This window comes from Haemaphysalis longicornis, unplaced genomic scaffold, assembly GCF_048455015.1.
Source record: "Haemaphysalis longicornis isolate Haplotype H1 unplaced genomic scaffold, Haemaphysalis longicornis Haplotype H1 scaffold_1, whole genome shotgun sequence".
In the NCBI taxonomy this organism is placed as follows: domain Eukaryota; kingdom Metazoa; phylum Arthropoda; class Arachnida; order Ixodida; family Ixodidae; genus Haemaphysalis; species Haemaphysalis longicornis.
The window spans coordinates 222177048-222201417 of NW_027526203.1; the positions used below are offsets into that span (position 1 = coordinate 222177048).

Sequence of the window (24370 nt, forward strand, 5' to 3'; positions counted from 1 at the left end):
CCGCATGTGCAGGCAATTAGGCGCCGCACTGCTCTCAACGCGACCAACACCTTCAGATGCAGCGGTGGTAGTACTGGTAGTACTTTCAGTGCTCGCCGCGCTCTTGCGGCATGGCGACAAGGCTAGCATGCGAGCGAGCAGAGGGCAACATATCGCAGTGGGACACGCAGCCTCGCTCCCGCCATCTCAACTGCGCATGTCGGTGCGGTTTCGATGGCCGCTGCCATGTGACGGCACCGGTACCTTCGGTCGTGCGCTCCGCGGTTCGTATTCGAATTGTCCATAACTGTACAACAATGACGTTTTTCATTTATGAGCTGTAGCGAATACAGCCTGCTTTTGACGGATTTGCTTAACTTGTGGTGAGGCGCTAGAGCCCGAATTTTCATCAATGGTGCGAACAACATTAAGGGCTTTGCGTGGTCTAAAACAGTGGTAACAATCAGGTCCCAACGCCCATAACCACTACCAGCATTCTTTCCTCCGGCAACTCTTTGTGCAGGGCTGATCAACACAACGCTGTCGTGGAGCGGCCTGGTGCCTCTCAGCACACTATCCTACCTCATCTACCTGATTCATCCTCTGGTCATCTACATGCACGTCGCCACATCGAGAGAAATCGTCAACCTCGACCAGTTCAGCATGGTACGTTGAAGAAAGAATTCCCGCCATAGCACGTGCAGTCAGTGTGACTAGTGACCTTGCCGTCTGTCAGTTCTACGGATAACTCGGAAGAGATACTGCCGATGTAATTGCGTGTCACGCAAAACGCATCATAAAAAACGTGTTATTGTACGAGGCACTAAGTACATATTGAAGATGTCAGGTGAGTTTTTATTTCGTATTGCTAGCTCATTTTGTCTGTATATTTACGAAAAAGGCCAAGGACGTGGCCCGTCCATAGAGATTCTTACAATATACACTAGAGAGGAATCTGGCGCTAGCGTCTATGCGGCTCACATCAAGGCCGTCTGTGTCGCCATGGACCGCCATTATACATCGCGCTCGCCTTATTTTCATCATTGGCTTGAATTGAAACGTTTTAGTGACCGCAAATTGAAACAAAGTGCCACAAAAACGCGAAGAATAGTGTGCAATTATGTAAGTGGAAAATAAATAAGCAGCGCAGCGCAGAATCTCAAACGTTGCTTTAGTGTCCGGTTATTTGCTTGACATACTTGCCATTACTATTTTGTTTTCACTTCATCTCTGGCAGAATGCAGGCCATGTGGTAAGGGGTTTCAAACTTCCTGCGATATTTCTGCTCTCAGAAGCAAAGTAAATAAAAAGGGTAGGCAGTCAAGAAAAGCGAAGGGAAGAATGTGGTGGTTCACATAATTATCGTTGAAACAGGTACAAATTTTTGAAAGAAAGTGGAGAAAAACATGCCCGCCGGGTGGGACCGAACCCACGACCTCCAGAACACACGTCTGGTGCGATGACCACTACGCTACCGGCGGGGCTGTGCTCCCGTCCACTTTCTCGGGTATTTATGTTAAGGTAATCGTTTCCTGCGCTTGGGGGTGGTAGCCAGCGCCACTCCAGCTTCTCCGGGTGAATGGACCTTCTTTGTAACCCCTGGGCCGTGACTCGAGCGTCTACGACATGTCGAGAGCGACCGACTAGCGTTGTATCCTCTTAAAGGGACCCTGCAACATTTTCAACTTATTTTGAAAGACATGCTTGGAGAGCGTAGTCACCCAACACACCCAGTACTTAGATTATGGAGTCGCAAAGTACCTCAGCCAGAAATTACTGCTCTGTGCTCATCAGATAACTTAGAAACTTGCTCAAAACATTTTTCTCTCTTTCCCTGTCTTGACGTTCTTTGACGGCGCGAATTACGTCACTAAGCCATGTAACGGCTGTTGCCGGTTTTCCTTCAGTAGCAGCAATGAACGCTTTTCGATAGCAACTGTAAAAATACAGCCATTGCAAACAGCAGAAACGGAAGGCGTATCTGGTGCGACGAGCAAATAACGCAGTGCCGCTCCGTGCTGGCGATAACTGTAGCTTTCGCAGTGCTTACAGACGTGAAGGAAAGAGTGAAAGCGTTTATCGAAAGTGTTGCAGGGTTGCAGCTATATATATATATATATATATATATATATATATATATAGCTACTTGACAAAAAGACATCCCCCTCGCGAGGGGCACGATCAAATGCACAGCATTTCCGAGGGGGTGCGCCGGCAAGTCGTATCTCTTGATCGCGGGACCCGTGTCGCCATCTTTTGGAAGCGCGGGACAACTTGTGGCGCTTTCGAAACAAACGAGAAATGAGTGAAGGATATAAGGCGCGTTCGGTGCATTGAAATCTGTGTCGGTTTCGTGGCTCGGTCGGTTGTGCGCCGGGCACCTTGCGTTCCGCCCGCGGCGTCATGGGTTCGAAACCGGGCGCCGGAAACTGTTATTTCTTCCTGGCTGCGGACTACGACAGGGCGCGCATGCGGACTACGACAAGGCGCGCATGCGGACTACGACAGCGCACGCCAACGCCGCGTGACATTGTGAGTTACTAAAATGCTATGCATTTAAAACAGGCTGTTTTAAAACTAAGGAAAAAGGAAATAAAGTGTATTTTTGCCGGAACGGTTGTGCTTGCTATTCCGTAGGCCAAGGTTGTAGGAGTCCTTCAATGCCTTTCTGGTCATGAAACTTCGCCGTCACGCTATGGGAGAGCTTCGTACACTGCCCAGGGAGGCCGCGCCGCGGCGCTGGTGTTGATCGGAGGGCAGCCGGGGGCGTGGTCAGAGACGCTCGCCGCCTTATCAGCAATGCGCTTTCGCTTTACGTGTCGTGGGCCGCTCAAATGGTTTTATCATTTTGTGAGTGGCGAAAAAATTTGGTGCAAACGGGCATGCTGCTACTGCGTTCCTGTGTGCCGGTCTGGCTACAGAGCAGTAGCCAGACGGTAGCCTTTGTCGCGGTAGCCTTGTCCCCGTACGAAACTTGGCCGGGAGTTTCATGACCAGAGAAGCATTGAAAGACTCTGGTTGTAGTTACGAACAAGGTTAATATTAGGGGGAAACTAATTAGAGACTCTGATTTTATTAATTTTACCATTATTTCAAATAATAAGTTGCTTGAAGAGTTTGGAAAGTTTTTTGAGCGTGCCTATTAAAATGTTGCCTTCGTGGTGAACCGGTGCACCGACCGCCAACTAGTTTAACAAGAAAAAAGAAAACGTGGGGTTAAACAGTCGTGCACCATGACAAGATAGGACGCATACAAGCGCCCGTACCTGTCGTATCCCCGTGGTCGTATCTTGTCTTCGTCGAAGTACGTTTTGTTTCTTCTTTTCGTCGGCTACAAATTTCGCGGCGGCAAATTACCCGCTCATTCATGAGTCCTTCGACTGCGGAATGAGCAACGTCAGGTGCGATCACGCACTGCCTGCTGTTTCACCGAACACGGCTACCACAGAACAGGGAGGATTTCGCCTTCCTTGTAGCTCGTAAACGTGTTAATGCCTAGTGAAGAAAGCAAATCCCGAAAACCGCTTATGAATCTAATTGTCATGCCAAGCCTAAGCCAAAAAGGGGGGTCTTCCCATGAACCCCCATGACGACATGGCTTAGAAGGCTCAGTTTCCTCTGTATACTTACTAAGAAACTCTATGGGCCCATCGATAACAGCGGCGCAATCTTACGAGTACGGTGAAGGCAAGGCCACGGAGGATTTACCAAGCCTGGAAATCTGTAGAAAAAAAGTTAAAAAGGCAGTGTCACACAGGCTTCGCCAAGCGGTCGTAAACAGCGATGGACGACGTTCAACTATAGGGGGCGCAGCTGTTTGATGCCACGAGCACATAACAAAAAATTTAAAAAGTTGGGGGTTCAGCTAATCGTAGCTATCAACTGGGCTATGAGGGGCGCCGTAGGGGAGGGTTCTGGATTAATACCGACCGCCTCGGAATCCCTGACGCGTGCCGAAATCTCGACACACAGGCGTTTTCGCTTTCGCCCTCATCTGAAAAGCAGCCATCGCAGCAGCACAGCGCCTTAGCCACTGAGCCACCGCGGAGGTAACAAGCGGCACTCCTGGAGAGATTAAGGATGGCGGGATTTAGTAGTAACCGTAGGTGATGTACTGGAAGAAATTTTTCAAGAAGAGTAACATTTAGAACATGGCGATCATAAGAAATTGAAGCTTTCGGGGACCGCAAACACTAAGCGCTCGATTTTAACAGCAGAGATGCTTAAAGGACCCTGTAACACTTTTGATAAACGCTTTCACTCTTTCCTTCGCGTCTGGAAGTGCTGCGAAAGCTATACAGTCAAACCTCGGTACAACGAACACCACATTAACGAACTTTTCATATTAACGAGCGTTTAAGAAATCCCACGCCGACTGCTTATAGTTTTAATGTAAAATTATTTCACTACAACGTACTTCAGAATAGCGAACGCTTCAAAATAACGATCGTTTTATTTAGTTCCGTGCCATGTTAACAGCACCTCAGTACTACGAACTCATATTTTCAAGGCCAGAGACTCTTAGAAGTCCGTTAAACAATCGCGGCAACCGGGGCAGTGTGCTAGTAGACGACACGGCAAAGCGCAGCGAAGAAGAGGACGTCTTGCAACTTGCTCTGCGGAATGCGGCAGCCGATGCAAGAGGGAGAAAAAAAGGTGAGGAGAATAGAAAAAATGAAGCATGGGTAGCCTTCTCCGTCCCGAAAGCCGCGGCCGCGTTATTCGCGCTTACCCCAACTTTTTCTACGCTCCGCCGCTGCTCACGTGGCTTGCTGGATCTTCACGGACATCAGCGGAGCTGACAACAGAGGACATTGCCCAGACCGTGAGCGTTCAGGATGAAGAAGTGAAGATGGCAGCGAGGATGGCATGAACAACGATGCCTCTGAGGGTACCGCAGCAGCACTCGAAGACTACGACGAGCACGCGACGAGTGCGGATGTGGTGGACTGCATACAAAAACTCCGCACATGTCCGGGGAAAAACCGCACGGCCACTGATTCACTCCCCAGGAATGTGTAAGAGTTTGAGTCCTTCGGGCTAGGAAGCTTATGCTACTCGCGCTAGATGAAAATCGCCAACCACTTTAAATAAACGTGCATTGTTTCATGATCACTAGTGCATTTCTTTTGTGAAAAATGACTCCAAGGATGCACTGCTGTGCACGTAGGTCGTTTTAGGCATTGAAATACTGTTTGTTTTCTTAAATTTTGCGATTTTCACTATAACGACCTTTCAGAATAACGAGCAATTTTCCACGGTCCCCTGAAGTTCGTTATATCGAGATTTCACTGTAGCTATCACCAGCACGGAGCGGCAGTGCGTGATTTGTCCGTCGCCGCAGGTACACCTTCTGCTTCTACTTTGCTGTCATGGCTTTCTTTTTGAAGTGGCTATCGGATGCGTTAATCCCTGGAATTGAAAGGAATCCGGCCAATAGCCGCTACACCGCAGCAATGATGCAATTCCAGCACTGGAAGAACGCCAAGACCACCGGGAAAGAAAGATCTTTTGAGAAAATTTCTAAGTAATCTGATGGGCATAGAGCAGTAATTTTTTTGGCTGAGATGCTTTGCGAGCTCCTAGTATAAGTAGTGGAAGTATTGGTTGACTACGTTCTGCAGGCATTTAATATTTCGAAAAAAGTTGAAAAAAGCGTTAAGCTTGAGTTCCTGCCGTGCCTGACGTCGCCTTCCGCTTCCACTCCAGCAAAGGGGAGCGAAAGAGAATGCGAGGCTAAGAAGTCTGAGGGAAAGTGGCGAGGAGGCAAGGAGCTAAGGAGCAGGTGTGCGGAGTGCGCGTCTTAAGAAAAAGAACTCTTCCCGTTTTTTCCTTTGGGTTCGTAGCGCGGGCGTTGGCTTTAGACTTCGGCTGAGTTTAAGTGGAGGTTGGGAGGGGTGTGGAGGCACACATCGCCGATTGGCTGCGCCTAGGGGTGGGCGATTGATCGATTAACCTCCCTGTAATCGATTAATGCTTTAGTCGCAATTAATTTTTTTAGCCGCGTAATCGGTTGAAGTCATGGGAACAAAATAAAACAAGAGGTCCACGTTAAAATTGGGCGTACGCGTGTCGAGGTCCACATCCGCACTCAGATAACCTGCCTTGCATCACAACAGAAAGACGCAGGTATGCTCAGAGATGATAACGATTAAAACCACAAGCTGATAGCCAAGACAGACAGGAATGGCTACTGTTAATAGAAATGTACGCCGTACAAAAGTGGGGAGTGGGCAGTCAACATTGTTTTACCGTTTTATAAACCAATTGTGGCTTAAGTAAGCCTTCTGCAAATACATAATATACAACAAGCGCTGACCTTCCTGATTCTAGAAATAGTGCGATTAGCGAACGCAGTGATAAGCATCCTGGGGCCCTATTCTCGACTGCTCAAACTCACAGGGAATTCGCCATGGTTTTGCGTGAGCACAACGTAAGGAATCAGTGACGTATTGCACGTATAGCTATGACGGCATGCAGTGTGATTTGACGCTTTACTCATAAAGATCACAACCAAGGTATCAAATATTGCCCATAAAAGATATAAAAACCCTTGGCACGTATTACAAAAATTAAGACAGTAGCTGAGGCTGGCGAGGTAAACACATTTCTGCAGGTCAAAATTGGCGTCAACCACAAGGCGATCGAGTAACGTTGATACAAAAGCGAGCGAAAGGGTTATGTTGAGCTAAAGAACATCACACAATCTTTTTTACCGTATCTATTTATTACTTTCGAATTACTTACTTAACGAATTACTTTCGAATAAGTTCGAATTAACCGAGTTCGAATCAACGACCTTAACAGTATTATGATTATCATTAAACTATTACTTTGAACCATTTTTATTCATAAACCTACGCAACCGATTACAGTCTTCCGATTAATTGGGTTAAAATTTTTAACCGCCGCCCAGCCCTAGTTGTGCCTAGTGATGACGTAAGCTCTGACGTGCAGGTGTTCCCCCAGTTGAGAGAGACGGCGTACGCTCGGCGGCATCACTGTCCTATCTACCGATAAAATGGGAAGACCTAAGAAAAGCCAAGTTAGGGAAGACCACCAGCTCTGCCGTTCGCTCAGTCTTCGCATCTCAATTGCGAAGGTGGCCGAATTTTGTTAATGATCGCAAGACGGTGTGTAGCTGCCCTTCAAGAGCAGCGCTCCCGGCTTCCTTCCCTATTCTGTATGCAAGCCTGCGGTTAACATGATCTACAAAGTGAAAAAAAAAAGCCCTGAAGTTTTTTTATGGATTTAATTACGGCCAGAAAAGAAAGACTGAAAATGTGACCACAAGGAGGACAACACATTCGAAACGAACAGACGGCACACGGCGAGAAAACAAATTTAAGGAGTCATCCTGTTTTACAGAAGTGGATGACCGGAGAAGCTGTTAAATATACCAGACCAGCTAACACCAAATCTGCTCAGGCTCTTCGGGCTATGGTGGGTACGTTCGGGCCAATATAACACTCAATACCGAGACAATTAATCACAAACAAGAAAGAACCGTAAATTTTTGATTGGTTCAGACGCATCCGCATTAAGGCCACCAACAATGAAGGATGGAGATGCGCATTCGCTTCTTGCTGAATGGAGTCAACGTACGCCATCATGAGTCGCTCAGTGTTTCCCTTCGATGTACCGGGGATGATTTACAACGTGAAAATATAAAATGGCTGCGGCTTAGCTCGGCTAACCTTGGATATGCAAAGCAAAAGCTCGGCTTAGTCTGTGAGTCTTGATTGCACTTGGTCAACCGTTTATGTAGCTGTGCTGCCAACCACGGCTCAACGCCGTTGGCCCCATGCAACGCTCACAGAGGGAGGCCCGCCTGGCTTTCATTCGCGGCGAACGCGGTGTTCCTCTTCGCCGGGCGCACGATAAGTCACGTGGCCCGAGACGACCCAGCGGCGCACTCGTGGGGGGCGGCGGTGTTGGTCGGCTGCCGATCAGCTTAGCGCCCGCGACCGCGCGCCGCGCAGCTGATCAGGACGACTGAAAACGGGGCCTTGTGTGAAGCGCCGAAGCGGGCTCGGCGAATCACGCGATGCGCTTCAAGGGGTGTGTCGCAGGGGGTGTGTCTGAGGTCGAAAGGTGAATTTGCGCATCCGTGGCGAAACCACGGCGAGTAGTAAATTTTTGCTTCAAAATTACTTGACACGTTCGCGGCGTGGCCTCTGGAGATGTCACGTTTCATTTTATCAGCAATCTTCTCCCTACGTGCGATGGGTATGCGTGAGGCGCTGCTTCTGCGTTAATTTTTAAAGCAAGGCTTTTTGCCTCCACCCCCCAAGGGTTCTTTTGCGACCGTTGGTGCCACCAGAGAACTCCAGCGAACAAATAAAAGAATTTGCTGGCACCGCCGGGAATCGAACCTGGAACTAATAGACTAACAAAGCGAGAGCCCGTTGTCTTACCGATATAGCTACGAGCCCACGCGAAGATAGAGAAAACAAGTGGTGTACTCACCAAGCTCATCTACGGGTTTACCCCCTGCGTTCTCGCTGAATGCCACGTGAAAGCGTCACGCGACCACTCACGCCCGTCTAGCGTCCCTGTGCGCACCTTGCTCATATGCTAAGAGTTACAAAAATTAAAGGAAGGTCACACCAATGCAAGGCATCTCACTTCTAGTACGCCAATGTGCTAAAGCCGGTGCCCTCCAGTGTTCACGTAAAAAATCACAGCTTCTTGTCGTCCGCCCTCACGCCAAATGAAGGAATACATTCAAATACAACTTGATGGCCAGGCCATCACTCCAAGCCCCAGCATCACGATCCTGGGCCTACATATCGAGACTAACACCAAGAGTGACGTCTCCTGCAGCGCCTCAAAAACAGCATAATTCAAATCATACACATGATCAGGCGACTTGCCACAAAGAAGCGAGGCCTAAAGGAATTCGGTACCTTTCGATTAATTGAAGCTTTTGTCCCCTCGAGAGTCACGTCAACCCCCTGTCTCCTTCTCGACAAGGAAGACATCGAGATGCTTTATATAATGATTAGAAAGGCGGTCGAGCAGGCCATTGTTCTTCTCATTAGTGCGTCCACACAGAGGCTGCTTAGCACGGGGTCCATAACATGGTGGAAGAGCTGATAGAAGGCCATCTTTCTAACCAGAAGGTCCGACTCAGAACTTCGGTGAATAACCGCATGCTTCACCAGATTGGCTGGGCAGCCCAGAATGTCACTACGCTTGACGTACTCCCAGACTCTTGGCGACTAAAACTAAAAATGCTCCTTTTGCTTAGAAATATGAACCCCTCACATGACGAGGGTCACCGAAAAGCACGGGCTCAAGCGCTAAACGCCACCCTCGGTGGGGATCGTGCAGTTGTCTACACAGACGCCTCCAAACATCGAGGGCAGCAATACGCCATCATCGTGGCTACCTCCAGAACCAACCTCCTTGCGTGTACCTCGCTTAGGACCCAAGAAATGGCGGCAGCAGAAGAGGCAGCCATCACCTTGGCTCTCTCACTCAACCAGGGGTTCGGAGGGTAATCACCGATTCCCAGCAAGCCTACTGGAATTAGATGTCGAGTTGGGTATCCTGACCTGCACTGCGCGTGCTAAAAAACCACTCCCCAAACGGTTACATTCAACTCATCTGGACCCCCCCCCCCCCCTCACGCTTCAATGGAGGGCAACAAATACGCCCACCCAACAACCCTGCGCTTTTACCTCCAGTGCTATGGAGCTTCACGAGGACAGTTACCCGCTTTTCACGTTCAGGGAGATAACCCAGGATTATCGCCTTCTGAGACAGACCGTGCCTTCGCCTTACCCTGACGTTTCCAGAGAACAAAAAACTACCCTACGGCTCATACAATCCGGGCTCCTTCCCACAGCCTACGCGTCTTCACTTAATTCATCCGAATCACTGCGACGCTGAATCTAAATTTTGCTCAGAAGTAGGAGCACTCCGCCCCGTAATCGGGGTGTGCGACTTTAGCCCTGAGCACCTTCCTCTCTTTCCGTCAACTACCCAACAAGAGCAATGGGAGATGCTGCTGTCCAGGGCCTTTCTACCTACCCAGCTTCAGCGGACAGGCCGCACGGACTGCATATGGGCCCCAAAGAAGAAGGAATCACTCCCCAGGGCTGCACTCTGGGCTGTTCAGAAATCTGAACAGAAGTATTTCTTCATCCTCCTCCTCCTTCTCTGCCGCAAATCTCGGAGAAGTCAGATCGTCTAACACCGGGTTGGAGCTTACTTTAGTTTTATAAAAAAAGTTTCCACTCTTGTGCTACACCAATACAACTCAACCAGACACCGTTCATGCATCTTGGGGAACAGCCCAACTCGCCCAACTCGCCACCCTGCTACCGTTCATGCATCAGGCATTGATTTAACCATACCGAGAAAATCTCTTTGAAGTAATAAATGGTGTGGTTAAGTGCATTTCACTTCTATCTGGTTTTACTATTTGTAGAGCGATGTGAGTGAATTTAAGTGACGTCGCATGGGTAATCATTATGGGTGCCGTTTACAGCTTTGCTTTCCAACCACATTCACAGGGTGGATTGGCGCGATTTTTTTTCTTTGGTTTCTTTATGTTTTCTTGTTTTTCGGGGCATGTGAGCGGCTCCGTGCCGTTCATTTCCTTCATTCGAACGTCCTTCTTTCACGAGCGTTCAGCCTGCGCTCTGTGCGCGTTATTGCACGCGCATTCACAGGTCTCACCAACGCCGAGAGCTTCCTGCAGAGAGTGGGGCAGACGTTTTGGTGTTTATAAATTTATTGGAACGCCATCTAGCGGAGCGGGGTCATTGTGGCTGCATTGAATGCCACCAGAGCATGTGATCAAAGGTGCGAATAAATAAGTTCCATTTGGTCTCTAAAATGTCTGGCGATAGGTGTCAGCTGAAGTCTTTAGGAGGGCGAAGCGCTGAAATCACGAATCATTTTTTAAGAGCGAATGCTCTTTATAAGCGACCCCAAACCATCCACCGCCGGCGTCGGCGGCGGCGGCGTCCGCAGTGCTCTTTAAAGAAAAAACAGCATCCGGCGCTGCAGGTTTCGATCCGAGGACTTTGCGGGCCGCAGCGCGACGCGCTACCGACCAAGCCACGGACGCTTTTTTTTTTTTTTTTTTTCTTTATTGCACATTGAACAAACAGTCCCTACAATGTCTACAATGCTGTTCTAAAACGCATCAGTGTCGGTTTAAAACCCGCTCACCGAACTTCGGTTGGCGAAAACTATTATAAACATCGAAAGAAGACAATTCCTCCAAAATGGGTAGCCACGTAAGCTCCGGGCACTGCATATTAATGACTTCCTTCAGCATACTGACATTCTGAGCAAAGTACTTGCTGACAGTCTTCGCGTCAGCATCAGAGTGGCGCACCGCCATCCGACTCAGCCAGATGGCGTGTAGGCCCAAAAGCATTATCAGGTCGTACGGCACACTGTCATGTTTGTCTACGGGAAGGAAACGGATTCCATGTGGTGTCACAGGCAAGTCTTTTTTCAGGGTACGCTGAAGAACGTCCCAAAAAAAGACGGCATCCCAGCAGTCTAGGAAAACGTGGTCTATTGTTTCGGGTTTTTTACACAAAAGACATACTGTTGTCCATGGCACAAACAACCCTTTTTCAGCCATCCATGTTTTGACTAGAAGAGTTCCCGAATGAAGCTTAAAAAAGAATGTTTTCATACATGCTGGGACTGCCATCTTTTTGACGCGACACAATACATCTTGCCCTGGCCCAATGCGGTACATAGTTCTGTACAGCGGTACTGGAAAAAGAACATCTCTAAGATCTTCTAACAGACGTTTTCTTGAAACACTTGAAAGGTATTCAAGGGAAAACCTTACACAGAGGAATCTTAAAGATTCAACGGTTTCCTTCAGGTAACCTTTCAATGTGTAACGTTCATCAACACTGGAAACAACAAACTGCGGGAGTGAACCCACCAAGACACTTTGTAGAAATGTGCGCAGAAAGGCATCACTCGCATCGCGAAGAAACATAAATCTGCTGACAAGTTGTCGCAAAAACAGATGTGATAAGCCCACCCCTCCCGTTCGAACTTTACGAAAGAGATTCGTACGGCTGGTTCTTTCCCATTGGGAACCCCAGATGAATACAGCAAAAATACGGTGCATTTTCTGCACATTTACTCGCGAACAGTGTATTACTTGCATCACATACCATAGCTTTGCCAGGAAGAACATGTTGCAGACAGTGGCACGAGCGAACATTGATAGGTTGCGGCCTCCCCACCTCGTTGCTTTTTCACGCAATCTTACTGCTTCTTCCTGCCAATGCTTGCTACTATCTTGGTAGCACTCCAGCGGAGCGCCAAGATATCTTTTCGGTACCTGAAACCACTGGATGTTTTCAAAAAACTCTGGTTTGGTGGGCCATACTCCGTGCCACAGACCCGAACATTTTTCCCAGTTTACAGCACTACCGGTTTGTGCGCAGAAATCTTTTGTAATCTTTGTCACTTTTTGCACGCTCTCTTTATCTGTAACAAACACTGCCACGTCGTCCGCATAAGTCAACAACCGCACTTCACTTGAGTTCAAACTAAATCCCCTAACTTCATTACTTTGGATTATTTTTAAACAAAAAGGCTCTAAAAACATGCTAAAAAGGAGTGGCGACATCGGACAACCTTGCCTAACTGACGATAACACAGGTACGCATTTGCTGACCTTTTTGTTTATAACTAACTGCGTGGTACACCCCTGGTAAGCCATATGCACTCCATTGTATAGCACTTCCCCCACATTTGCTTGTTTCATAATGCAGAATAACACTTCGTGACACACTCTGTCGAAGGCTTTTTCAAGGTCAATCTGCATCATCGCAACGTGGCGGCACATCAAATCACAGCATTCCAACACACTCCGAGCAACATGGATATTGGTGACGATACTTCGTCCCCTAATGCCGCACGTCTGATGTGGCCCAACTAAGGACGTTATGACTGTTTGCAACCTTTTCGCTAAAATTTTCATCAGTATTTTATAATCAACGTTCGCTAACGTGATCGGGCGGTAGCCATTAACTGACTGCAGTTTAACCGGATCATCACATTTGGGTAATAGAACCGTATATGTCCGGGAAAATGACACCGGGAAACTATTATTCTTATATGCTTCTTTAAAAACGTTCAGCAAAATAACTGAAACTCTATCGTTGAACGCCTTGTAAAACTCCGCATTTATGCCATCCGGTCCTGGTGTTTTAGCCCCCTGCAATTCGTCAATTGCTTTTTTCACTTCGCCGAGTGTAAGCGGCTGTTCTAAGCCTTCCTTCACGTCGTCTTCTAACTGTGGTATCAACGGAAGAAATTCTCTTTTGAAATCTTCCATTCGCGGAGCACTATGACCAAACAGTTTCTCATAATGCTCCACAAATGCCTTTTCTATGTTTTTTCCTTCCCTTGTAAGTGTTCCGTGAAAAACTATTTCCTTAATTTCATTTTTTTTTGCATATTTTCTTTCATCGCCTAACGCCCTTTTAGTGGGTGTTTCCCCAGCTAATAATCTTTCGCCACGGGCCCGCACTGTGGCTCCCTGATAGCGTACTTTATCTATTGCCTCTAGTTTTCCTTTTATAGCTGCTATATCTTCGCCAAATAAACCAGGCATTTCACTCTCTAGTACAAGTAACTGGTGTAGATTGTTGCGCAATTTTTTTTCCGCTGCTCTTTCTATCCGTCTTAATGCGGTTGACCTGGATATTGCACACAACTTTACGTCCTGCTTTATTAATTCCCATTTTTCTGCCCAGGAAGGACCCACTGCGCTCTCGTGCTCGACGAAAATTTTCTCTACTTTTTCTTTAAACCCTGAATCTTTCAATAATCTACAGTTTAATTTCCACAGTTCCCAAGAAAACTTCTTATCCTCTTTTCTGCCGCCTACCACGAAGGACACGAGACAATGATCACTGAAAGATACATCCTTTACGCTGTAGTTCGAACACATTGACACCAGGTTCAGGCTCACGTAAGCTCTGTCTAGGCGCGCGTGGCTAGCGCCTTGGAAATGCGTAAATCTTAAACAGTTTTCTTTTGACGCAATGTGAGCAACGTCTTCCATTTCATGGCCTTCTAACATTTCATAAAGGAATTCGGCGCTTCGATCCTTCTGTCCAAACCCGCCTATTCGGTCTTCTCTCGCACAAACGCAGTTGAAGTCTCCCAAAAGCATTACATGTTTTTCGCAATTTAGATAGGTTTCAATGTCCTGAAAAAACTCTTCTCGTTCTTGTATTTTGTTTGGAGCATAAATACAGAGCACCCGAAATTCATCTCCGTCAAACAGGAAGTCACATACAACTAATCTACCAGACTCGCCGGAACGAACATTTTTAACCAGCACACCGCTTGCTGATCTTATAAGTATACAACACCCTCCCGATGTTCCAACAGCGTGACTTACGCACGCGTAAAAGCTGTTACCGAATGTATTGACCATGCTGTTAGTCTTGTCCTCTGCCTCTATTTTAGTTTCTTGTACGCACAGAACGTCAAGTTCCTTCTCAATCATAAGGCGCTTCAATTGGCATTGTTTCCGCCTGGCACCTAGCCCGCGCACGTTCAGGGTACCTATGATGAGAGGCATTTTTTTTTTTTTTTTTTTTTTCTACTTCCGGTCACAGCGGTGAACGGACGTGTGATGTCGGGCTCTGATAGAGCGGCTTCAGCGGGCCAGATGGCCCGCGGTAACAGGATTGAAGATAATGAAGATTACGCTGTCGTACTGCCAACTCTGCCAACCGGGTCAGTCGTTAATAATACTGTCTTTTTTCACTGCGATGTCAAGGGGCGGCCATACCGCGTCGAAGACTTATGAGACGCGCTACAGCAACCGAATGTTTTCGGCAGCGTCGTAGCGCTTGGTCCCTACCAGATGAACCATGTATGGGCTGCGACGTTTAACAACGCCGAAGCTGCGAAGAAGATTGTCGCCACTCAGGAGATAAAGGTGAAAGGACGGAAATGCCTCGTGATTGATCCGTGCAATCGGGACATCCGTGTCAAGTTGCATTGGGTGTTGCACAATGTGCCAGACGAAGAAATCAAGAAAGCGTTCCAACCCTACGGCCGGGTGACCGAACTCACAAGGGAGAAGTGGCGCGTGCAGGGTTGCGACGCACAGTGCACCATGACACGCGTCATATCGCTGCAACTCAAGGCGGGTGTAGCACCCGAAGACATCCCACAGCAGATGCGCATCGCAGGAGACCGAGCCCTCGTCGCGGTCCCAGGTAGGCCGCCGCAGTGTCTGCGCTGTGAGCAGATCGGGCACATCAGGCGAGACTGCCGCGTCCCGCGGTGTAGCGTCTGCCGCCGCTTCGGGCACGAAGCGCAACACTGCGTCAAGACCTACGCCGTTGCCGCAACGACGCCGTTTGGCTCGGAGAGATCCGAGCTGACGATGGACGAGGCGGAAGCGGAGGAAATCAACAAGGCAGCAGACGACGCCGGGAACGGCGAAAGCGGCCAGCCGACGCAAGATAACGAGAATCATCCGAAGGACATCGGCAGTGAGACGCAGGAAAGCGTGCCGTGCCAGCCTGAAGTCATCGTGAGTGGTAGCGGGAACGCGGGCTGTGTTGAACGCGCCGCGGCGTCTCCTAGCGAGGACGACGACTCCAAGCCCGACATAATGGAGGTGGAAGCCAGCGGTGAGGCCTCTACGGCAGCCAAGCGGTCGCGAGAAGAAAACGGCCCCGAGGAGCACGAATCCATCGAAGTCATCGGAGAGCCCCCGCGAAAGGCGGGACAAGGGAGGCGTGCGACACCCAAAGCCAAGCTTCATGTCCCGCCAGACCGAGCGCCGAGAAACGTCAAATGATAGCCACAACGGTACCGAACCAACCAAAAGGCCAAAAAAAAGTGCGTCGACGGACACTGGCGAGGTGTGCTGTTCAAGTGGGGGCAACATCACGTGAAATGGTGTCTTGTGTTGTCTGGTGTGGGGGCATCAACCATGACAGAATTTCCAGGGTGAAAGCTATAGCTAGAACAATGCGTGGAACTACATCACGTTGTAACGATTCTATATTTGATGACAGTGTTGTCAGTCTTTTCGCCGTTAGTGTAGGGGTTTAAAAAAAAAAAAAAAAAAAAAAAAAAAGACCAAGCCACGGACGCGACGGTGATATCAGTGTTAGACGCGCCTTATATCTTTAACGCATTCAAACTACGTCGTCAGCGGCGTGCGTTGGCGACTCAGCGGCGTTATAGCGGCTTGATAACTGCGTGGTGTACACGTGATACTACAAACCCGATGGAAGAGATGGAAGAGAAGGCGGCAAGGCGGTGGGCTGCGGGGGCCGAGCGCAAGCGCCGCAAGCGGGCCGACAACCGTGCATTCGCACTTTCACATTCTCCCCGTCGGGGAAATGCGGGGGAATTTTTTTCGTACCGTTAAATGAATGAATGAATGAATGAATGAATTTATTTAGAAGGGAGAGGTCGAACGCCTCGTGCAGGGGAAGGGGAGGAGGAGGAGGGGAAATAAACCAGCGGGGGTATTTGGTTCAATCATAGCGCATGTCCGCCCCGCACACGGACCACTTGATTTAGGTCATTTTCACTAGGCCTGTACGTTCAGCAAATGCCCACAAGGTCAGTAAAGTTTCTTTCACATCGCTCGAATGCGTTATCCATTCTTGAAGGGAAGTGACGTGAGGAGGTAGGCACCTACGCCATTCCTCGGAGAGTCCGGCACAGTCCCAGAGAAGGTGGTGTATGGTGGGTTGGTCGGCACTGCACAGGGGGCAGGGAAGGGTACGAGGGGGAACAGGTGTGGAGCCATCTGGTCTTTTTCTGCCGAAACGCCGGTACCAGGTCCATCGGTCGCGGACGTCAGGAGTGACCGCTGTGCCGGAGCGGGCCTTGTGTAGAAGGACCTGGAGGCATCGCGGGATGTCCTCGGGAACTGGTGGGTCTGGCCTTGGGGTCGTTTCCTTGAGGTGTCGATGTCGCCGCATTTTTCGGATACGGCGTTCAACGACTGCGTTGTTGAGGGCAGGTTCGGGAAGTGGGGCGGGCGTCGCATGAGAGTTCTGGGAGGTACGACGTGACACAGATGCCATGCGATGGGCCGTCTCGTTCCCTGGGTTGGACTGGTGGCTGGGGGTCCATTCTATAATAATTGTGGTGTCATTTATTTCGGCAAGGTTGTCGATGGTTCTTCTAAATGCATTGGAGATGTAGTCATGCGGATCTGGAGAGTGCATTGTGATGATTGCTTCTGCATTGTCAGTATATATGACGACTTTAGAGGGATTGTGTTTTGTCTTGATGGACGGGAGATCCCTCTTAAGTAGGGCGGTGGCCAGTAGAATGGTTTTAAGTTCTGCTGTAAGTGGGTCGATTTCGGATTTAGTAGAGAACGTCATGTAAGTGGGGTCCACTGTTAAAGGGAAACGGCGAGCGCGTGGCCTCTGTGCTCCGCGAAGCGCCGGCGCCGAGAAGTGGCGAGAATCGGAGACAGCCGGCACATGCGCACTGCCTGATACGGCGTTCCGCTGCGCCGCTCAACCTGAGGGATTTCGCACTCGAAGGATGTGAGCGGCCGGAAGAAGCACCGTAGCAGACGACAGAGCGGCTTCTCCCGCCTCATGCGGTCAGTGCGCATGTGCCGGCTGTCTCCGATTCTCGCCACTTCTCGGCGCCGGCGCTTCGCGGAGCACAGTGGCCACGCGCTCGCCGTTTCCCTTTAACAGTGGACCGCACTGTACTCTGTCAAGCTCGGATCGTTGACGTGGTGTATCCCGCACGTAAATCGGTCAGTGCGGCATCAGTGTAGATGGCGTATGTGCCTGGTTCTAGTAGGTGCTGGAAGCGAGATAGGGTGTTTCTTTGATGCTTGTGCCTTTTGCGCTCTTTTGTCGACCTTGGTTTGTGATTTACCGGTTGTTTCCATTGCCAAGGCGGGTTTCGGGCCAAAGAAGGGTCTGCTGACGGGCCAGGTGTAAAAGTTCGTGTCTCATCGTAGGCGATGAGATGACGGCCCTGAACGGTGAGTTCGCGACGGTCGGAATGGTTGTCGCGCGCTGCTTCCAGTGTTGCTTCATTTGGTGGCAGAGACGCAAAAGTATACAAGTCATTTAGCTTGGTGTGCCGAGGGAGTCCGGTGATGACTCGAAGCAGTTTGTGATGTAAAGTTCGAACTTTATTTAATTGGGTTTGCGTCAGGTTGAAGCAGGTCCCGCCATATGTCAGCCGGGAAGTTAGAATGGCTCTACCGATGTTCCGGATGAGGGCGGTGCTTGCGCCACCGAATTTTGTGCCGATTCTATGGATAAGGTGGGCTGTAGCATCCCAGCCCTGTCGGACCTGCTTGAGACATTCTGTGGCGTTGCCTTTTTGACTGATAGGAACGCCGAGTAGGCGGATCCAACCTTGCGAGGAGAGCGGAATCTCTTGATTTTCAAGGTAAATATGGACTTTTTGCCTTTCCTGTTCTTTGCCACCCAAAAGCAGTAGAGTGGATTTTTCCGGTGAGCGATGCATTTCTGCTGCCTGTATGGCGTTTTCTAGGGCAAAAAGGGCTGCTTGAAGGTCTATGCACGCCTCCTCGGTGGTAGGATAATCGTCTCGCTCCGTCCACAGCGTGATATCATCCGCGTAGACGGTGAGGCGCGCGCCGCTGGTTTGGTGTATGTCAATTGCCACCTTTCTCATCACCAAATTGAATAGGAGGGGTGATATTATGGAGCCTTGTGGTACTCCGCGGTCATTGTAGTAGGTCTTCGGATGGTCGTTGCCCGTTCGGATCTCGAACGTTCTGTTTTCTAGAAAACTGGCAACGTAGTTGTACATACTCTTGCCCGGATAATGATTCTCGATTTCGGCCAGTATGGCTTCGTGCGACACCGTGTCGAAGGCCTTCTGCAGATCAACTGCCACCAGAATATGTGGTTGTCCTGATGGCGGGCCTGGTCGAGCTGAATTGATGAGCCGTCTTAGAAGCCACAGACTGTCATGAGTCCCCATGTTGGGGCGGAATAACAATTTTATCTTCCCTAGAAATTACCGCAGCAATGGCCTAGTGGTTTGGGCGCCCTGGGCCACATCAACAGGACCTGGGAGACCTCGCTGCTGCACATGGAATGGAAAGAGGCGCAAGTGCGGTTCATCCCCAAGCCGGGCAAAGCCCTCACAATCGAGAACATGCGACCCATCTCCCTCACGTCGTGCGTAGGGAAGGTAATGGAGCGCATGGTGCTCCGTAGAATCCAAGCCTACCTAGAAGACACCAACCAAATGCCCGAAACGATGTACGGCTTCCGGCAGCACCTCGGCACGCATGACGTCCTGGTGCAACTGCAGGAGCTCGTGATGAAGAAAGCCACTCGGAGCTCGCCGCGCGGGATACTGGCCCTCGACTTAAAGGGGGAATTTGACAACGTGTCCCACGCGAGCGTTCTCGGTAACCTCAAGAAGACGGGATGTGGCCAACGCACGTTCGGCTACGTTAAGGATTTCCTGAGCAAGCGCATGGCGGTCATACAGATTGGAGGAGAGAAGTCGGACCCGATAGAACTGGGAGACTGCGGCACCCCACAGGGTTCCGTCCTGTCGCCCCTGCTATTCAACCTGGCCCTCCTCCCGCTGCCAAGTCTACTCAAACAGATCGACGGCGTGGACCACGCGTTCTACGCCGACGACATTACGGTGTGGACGAGTCGCGCGGGATCCCAAGCCTGGACGGAGGAGGTCCTGCAGAGGGCGGCAACGACGGTCCACGAATACGCCAAGACCTGCGGGTTGTGCTGCGCACCCCAGAAGTCGGAGCTCCTCATCGTGCAGCCCAGAAGACGCAAGAACGATGCCGAGCCGAATGTGGTCGTTACCATCGACGGCGTAGACGTCAAGCCCACGCAGCAGCTGCGCATCCTCGGTCTCTTGCTACAACGAGACGGCATGGCGACAGCGGCCATTGCTAAGATCAAGATGGCCTCCGAACAGGTCACCGGAATGATCCGACGCGTTGCGAACCGGAACAGAGGACTTAAAGAAGACGACGCCTTCCGCCTGGTCAGAGCGTTCATCGTGTCTCGCATCACCTACTCGGCCCCGTACCTCCAGCTAACGAAGGCGAACAGGAACACGCTAGACACGATCATAAGGAAAGCCACCAAGACGGCTATGGGCCTGCCGCAGTACTCGTCTACGCAGAAGCTGCTGGACATGGGGGCACATAATACAGTAGACGAGCTCATAGAGGCTCATCGTTCCAACCAGAGAGTGCGACTGAGCCAGACTGAGCACGGCCGAGCAGTCCTTCGGAAGATTGGTTGGCCCATCGAACCATAGATACCCAAGCACCCTCTACCTCCGCCGTGGAGGGAAGCGCTCAAGACCAAGCCCCTGCCACGCAATATGCAGGCCGGCAGGAACGACGAGAGGCGTGCCGCGCGGGCACAGGCACTCGCCCGACAGCTGGAAGCAGACCCCCGGGTCCTCTACGTGGACGCCTCACTTCCCCAGCACAGCAGCAAAGCAGTGGCCGCCGTCACGACCATCGACAAGCTGGTGACCAGCGCGTCGCTACGGACGACAGATGCCAGCCAAGCAGAAGAGATGGTCATCGCTCTCGCCATCACGCACGGAGACGTGCATACGGTCGTCACAGATTCCAAGACGGCTTACGGCAACTACCGCAAGGGGATCGTCTCCCACGCGGCCATAGCAATTCTCGCAAAGCGCAGTCCACCGGGACGAGACGTAGAGCTCGTGTGGGTTCCGGCACACTCGACAGTGGAAGGCAACGCCCTCGCCGACCACTACGCCCGCGAACTAGCAGACCGGGCCGATGACGAGTCGGAGCTACCGCACCCAGTTACGAGCTACCGCGAGATTACCACGCTGTACAGGAGCGCCAGGTGCAGGCTTCCCGTGCCGCACCAGCAACTCGACCGCAAGCAACAAACAATAGTGCGCCGCGCACAAGCGGGGTCACTGGCGCACCCAGCTTTATTGAACAAGATGTTCCCGGCAGAACACGACCCCATCTGCCCGTTCTGCAAAAAGACGGAAGGCACCTGCCGCACATACTGGCGGAATGTACTGAGCTCAAGAATCCTCTACCTTCCCTCCCCCTTCCCCTTCCCCCCCTACCCGAGCGATGGGAGATCTTGATGTCCAGCCCCGACCTGTCGACGCAGCAAGAGCTCGCGTCCAGGGGCCAGGAGCTATTGGACTCATATGGGACTCGTGAATAGGGTTCCACCCCGTCTGACGCCTGCGAGCGTCACCTGAAATGGGCTCAGCGAAAGTTGTTTCTCTCTCTCTCTCTCTCTCTCTCTGGGCGCCCGTCTCGGCTGAGGGAGGTGGTTGGTTCGAATCCCACCGCCAGACACCCACCGGTAAAAATGAGAACAAGTGTCCTTTGGCTTGGCGCTCGGCTTTCTCAGAGGTGTCCGCTTGGGAAAAGCTCCGCAAAGCCTCTTGCGTCCTTCGGGGCATGAAATTCGAGCGACTCACCCTGCAAAGTCGTATCCTCCGAACGGCCGCAGTGTTCTGAGGAACACTAGGCATGTCCCATGCAACAGAAAAAAAAAAAAGAAAAAAAAAACTCAGTATGGCTGCAGCAGTGGCGGGGCTGCAACTGTATTTACGCGGAGCTTTTTTTTCTTTTTTTTTTTTTCAGAGCCCGCACAGCACTTGAATCTTTTTTCTGTTGGATTCGACTGCCCAGTTGCTAAAGCGAGGCTGACAAAATTACACCGTAGCAGCTCGTCCTTTATGTCCTTAGCGATGTTGATAGGCCCCTCTTGAGAGGCAGATGAACGTGTTTGACCTTTCCTTCGAGAAAATTTGTAGTTACGTCAAAACAGAACGAAATGCCGTGATTTGCTATTCGCAGTAGATACCTTTTCCCTTATACATTTGGCTCAGCGCCCATCACGCTTTTTTCCATGGGGAAGAGCCATAACTTCGGCTCTAGTTCTGCTTCTGCAAAAACATTTACATCCCCTTGGGTCTATATTGAAGATTTATGAGCATTCACAATTGCACTGGGCCATGGGTATAAGTTTGAAATTATTTCAACTGCATTTGGGAAATGATGGATGTTTGCATCGCGTTTGGGAATAGCGTGGTGGTTAACACCAAAGCTCTCATCTCGACGGATGCTAGTCATACATTGCCGACTGATCGCTTTAGGGAAAGTAACAAGTAAAAAATTCCCCATGGTGAGCACTCATTAACGCAATTACACACACGAGCTTCATACCACTCGGGAATTGACCGGCCCTGAGGGTTTTGTTGTCATTTTTTTCATATTCTGTTTCACCTGGCAGCATTTGTGCATTGGCAAATTTTTTATGGGTTGGGAGGGGATGATGACCGCATTTCCGGAAACGTGTTCCTTTGGAGTTGGAGAAGCAGGCGCGAAAGCTAAATTGAAGTATGGAATTATTTTCAAAGACCGTCCTCTACTGCGGTGAAGGTATGCGTCGCAGTCATGAGGTGTACTTCGCGAAAGGGTGTGCGTTGATTTAGAGCACCGGGGGATCCTTCAAGTGCGTCAATATGTCGTAGGCGTCGTAGCTTCTCAGTCACGGTTCCAGCGGGTAAACAGCTACAACGGCCCGTAATCTAACGCACTCCCTCGAGTTTAATGGCGGAACGCCTTCCTTGATGACGAACCTTGGGGATAGAATCGGAGTTTCCGTGCGGCGTGTGGAAGCAGTGGAGGCCTACATAGGGCGACAAGAGCTTTTCCTCAGGACAGTCTGTCGAGATCTCAACCGCATGCACGTTCGGTCGCTCTTGCCTAATTCGATATGTGACTTCACCCTGCTATTAATGCGTAGTATTCTTTGCCGAGTACCCCTACAGCCAGGAGGGTGCAACGCCCTGCATTTCCACAAAAATAGAGATTTCGCGAAAGTTTCAAGTGTAATTGTTAAATAACTTAAATGGAGATAATTGGCGGAAAGAAATTTTGAAAAACTAAAAAATAACAAAAATATGAAAAATTACGGAAAATTTCAAAACGTATACCGCACGGCATTTCCACAATAATGTAGATTTCGCGACAGTTCCACCTGTGATCGTTATAATAGCGTAAATGGAGATAATTTCTTGAACAAAATTTTGAAAAACTAAAAAAAAATAAGACAAATATAAACTAATTACGGAAAATGGCGTACCGTGTAACGCCCTGCATTTCCACAACAATTCAGATTTCGCGAAAGTTATAAATGTAATCATTAGAATAACGTAAATTGAAATAATTGGTCGAAGGAAATCTTGAAAAACTAAGAAACAACAACAATATTAAAAAATTACGGAAAACGTCAAAAGGTATACCGCATTCGCATTGCCACAATAATGCAGATTTCGCGAAAGTTCTACCTGTAATCGTTATAATAGCGTAAATGGAGATAATTGGTCGAGCGAAAGTTTGAAAAACTAAAACAATAAGAAAAAGATAAAATAATTACGGGAAATGGCGAATCGTGCAACGCCCTGCATTTCCATAATAATGCAGATTTCGTGAAAGTTCCAAATTTAATCCTTATAGTGACGTAAATTGAGATAATTGGTCGGGCGAAATTGTTGAACAACTAAAAATTTAGGAAAATATAAAAAAATACTGAAAATGGCAAAACGTATAACGGATGGCATTTCCACAATATTGAAGATTTCGCGAAAGTTTCACCTGTAATCGTTACAATAGCGTAATTGGAGATAATTATTCGGACAGGATTTAGAAAAAAAACAAAATTTGTCTGGAAAAATCTCACACTCAAGACAGGCGGCTTAAGAATGCTACGTAGTAGTAGATAATTCTCTGAATTTCTGCAGATTTTTTTTACGACGGATGTATTCTAGGCCTGAAATTCCTGCTCCTGGCTGTCAATGTACGTACTTTAGCATACTAGAACGACCGCACGTGTGAGCAGTACCCGTACCGATGCCATTACAGAGTAATAGCAGAGCGCAGTGCTGGTTCCGATATGGTTCCCTGTAAGTGATTGGCGCCGCTGCATGTGCGCAGATGCGGGGAAACCGCTTGTTACCGGAGCGATTGTAAAAGTACTCTCGATTGTGAAAGTACGTGGCCTGCCTAACCACCGCACTTCGGATGACAGCGTCGCTTCGAAAGTGGTGACATGACCCACCGACGAATGGAGTGATTAGGCCGGCTCGTCTGGGCATCAAACAATTCCGCATCGCACAGTCAATGCTAAGGCTCTGATTGTCTTCTAATCTTTGCGGGGAAAGTGAAGGCCAATGATAATAGGAGCTGAGGAAGAAGGCGACGATCGATTAAATTTGAAAACAAGTTCCCTGCTTGCTCAGCATGGCACGACATCGTTGGTGGTTGAAGAAGAGCCGAGAGAGCTACGAAACGTATGCTACTTCAGTCACAAAAATAATTAAAATCGGC

The 24370-nt window shown here is 49.6% G+C and overlaps 1 protein-coding gene across 1 annotated transcript in view; it reads left to right on the forward strand.

Annotated features, from left to right (window-relative positions):
• Nucleotides 1-24370, forward strand: part of LOC144157841 (O-acyltransferase like protein-like) — a 38106-nt gene that overhangs the window by 10697 nt on the left and 3039 nt on the right. Inside the window, exon 3 of the mRNA XM_077688577.1 lies at nucleotides 503-645. Coding sequence (XP_077544703.1) covers nucleotides 503-645 — 143 coding nt within the window. The remainder of the gene's footprint in view (nucleotides 1-502; nucleotides 646-24370) is intronic.